This window comes from Amphimedon queenslandica, unplaced genomic scaffold, assembly GCF_000090795.2.
Source record: "Amphimedon queenslandica unplaced genomic scaffold, v1.1 AMPQUscaffold_12721, whole genome shotgun sequence".
NCBI lineage: Eukaryota > Metazoa > Porifera > Demospongiae > Haplosclerida > Niphatidae > Amphimedon > Amphimedon queenslandica.
This window is the reverse complement of record NW_003547043.1, coordinates 23,919-26,166: the sequence shown is the minus strand read 5'-3', so window position 1 is coordinate 26,166 and position 2,248 is coordinate 23,919. Positions and strand designations below refer to the sequence as shown.

General features: G+C 33.4%; 1 protein-coding gene across 1 annotated transcript in view; it reads left to right on the top strand.

Moving 5' to 3' along the window:
• Positions 1–1,047, top strand: part of LOC105314638 (RING finger protein nhl-1-like) — a 2,196-nt gene extending 1,149 nt beyond the window's left edge. The window contains exons 2-4 of the mRNA XM_011408926.1: positions 4–374; positions 408–614; positions 956–1,047. Of these exons, the coding sequence (XP_011407228.1) occupies positions 4–374; positions 408–614; positions 956–1,047 (670 nt within the window). The remainder of the gene's footprint in view (positions 1–3; positions 375–407; positions 615–955) is intronic.
• Positions 1,048–2,248: the final 1,201 nt, after the last annotated feature.

Genomic DNA, 2,248 nt, shown 5'->3' with positions numbered 1-2,248 from the left:
GAGGTATGGTAATGGACAGTTTGACAGGCCTTGGGGTTTATTGCTGGTAGGAGACAGGCTCTATGTGTCTGATTATAATCTTGATCGTGTGCAGTATTTCTCAGCTACTACTGGTCAGTATATTGGTCAGTTTGGTAGTAAAGGTAATGGAAATGGACAATTCTCTAATCCTGAAGGTATGTCTACTGATGGTAAAGGTAATATATTAGTAGCTGATTACAACAACAGTAGAGTACAAGTGTTTAAAGAAGATGGTACATTTGTACAAGTCATACAATGTGATGGCAATGCATCTGATGTAGCAGTTGATAATGAAGGAAAGATACATGTTACCATTCATAATCAACATCATGTTCAAGTCTTCTCTCCTGATGGTAAAACTCATCTTGATACATACAATAATCCAGCTGGTAACTTTAAATGTCCTGATGGTATTGCTATCATTGATGATGAAGGATATATCTTCGTATCAGCTTATAATGGTGGCACCTCTTATCTTCACGTATTGAGTCCTGACAGGAAACAAGTCAAATTAATCTCAGGATTATCTTGTCCAAAGGGTGGAGCACTGGATAAGGATGGATATATTTATGTTGCTGAATATGGCAATAAACGTATAACAAAATATTAAAGTAACCGTTCCAATAAAACTCCAATAAACTAGATCTCATACTAGAAAACAGTTTATTATTTCTTGTATGAAATGACATTTTTGTTTTGTCACTCTCTATTTTTTCCCTTCCATCTCTTTTTTACACATACACACACTCTCTCCTCTCTAATTTAAGTGACTATTAATTATTATTGTTATTAATAGATTAATATGATTCAAAATTATGAAAATAAAGAAAAAGTAGAAAATCTCAAAATATCATCATCATCATTATATACTAGTACATACACATGTTCCTAGTGTACACTATAATACATTATACATATGTTTTATACATCATAGTTAGATCACTAGGTGAATCAGTACCTGATAATAAACTGGGTCTACTCTCTCTTCCATTTCTATTTGAATTTAAACTAGTTGTTTCTAAATAATCACGTAAATATGCAACTGCTAATGGCTGACGTCTTGACACAATATTAACCAGTGTTGCTGGTACTCCTCCCATATCAACCTATTCAATGTACGTCATGTTTAACTCGACCCACAACCACACCCCCTGCACAAGATACGTGACTTGTGTGAGTAGTTTTTCTTTATAGCGACATAGATATTAGAGTTAAAAGTTCCTTTTAACTCTAATATCTATGATAGCGATAAGGTTCAATGACCCACCCACTAGTCATGACCTAGTAAAACTTTGTATATTCTAGTAATCTCGTTATATCTCTCTAACCTTTCCTCTTGTGCAGTTTCACATTATATAATACAAGTTCCACATCACAAATGATTGTACACTCTAAACCAAATTAATACAAATACATTAATTATTATAGTACAGTATTATACCTGTGCAAACAGTTCTTCATTGAAGAGCACATTTTGACCTGATTTAAGTATCTGCTCCCATGGAGTTAACATCAACTGTTGCTTATGAAGCTCAATGAAACAAGACGGCAACAAAGAATCAAGAGAAACAACCTCTGGAACAAAAACCACATCAACATGTACACATAGATGACATGTACAATCATATGATAGTCATGTGACATACCATTACCTTTAATAGGTCTGTCTGCTAGGAATATAACTACTTCACTCCTTCCTCTTAATTCTTGAGGTACCACTACTGACAGTATATCATTAGTCCCTTCAATTCCTTTATGAACCTCAAACTGAACTGACTGAGCATATATTGAACCAGCTGCAATAAATAATGATAGTAATGATTTGAGAAAATTTTTCATTTATATATTTTTCAGAGACTTATATGTTCTTATGTTGTGCAACAAGTTTGAGCTGATTCCGATAAAAATTAGATTATTTAAACAAATTTTAAAGATACTCAAAAATCGGGCCAAATTCCCTATACTATAGCACAGGGTTGTTGGCCAAAAATGAAAGGGTGAGAATTTTCCACTTTTATAATTTGTTCTGATGCACATACACGTTCTTATGTTGTGTAGAAAGTTTGAGCTGACTCTGATCAACTTTGGATTTTTTACGAATTTTTTTAAGTTGCTCCAAAATCGGGCAAAAGTCCCTGTACGAGCCAATTTTCACCAAAAATAAAAAGGCAAAAATTCTCCACTTTTATAATTTTTCCTGATACATATACATGTTCTCATGTTGTGT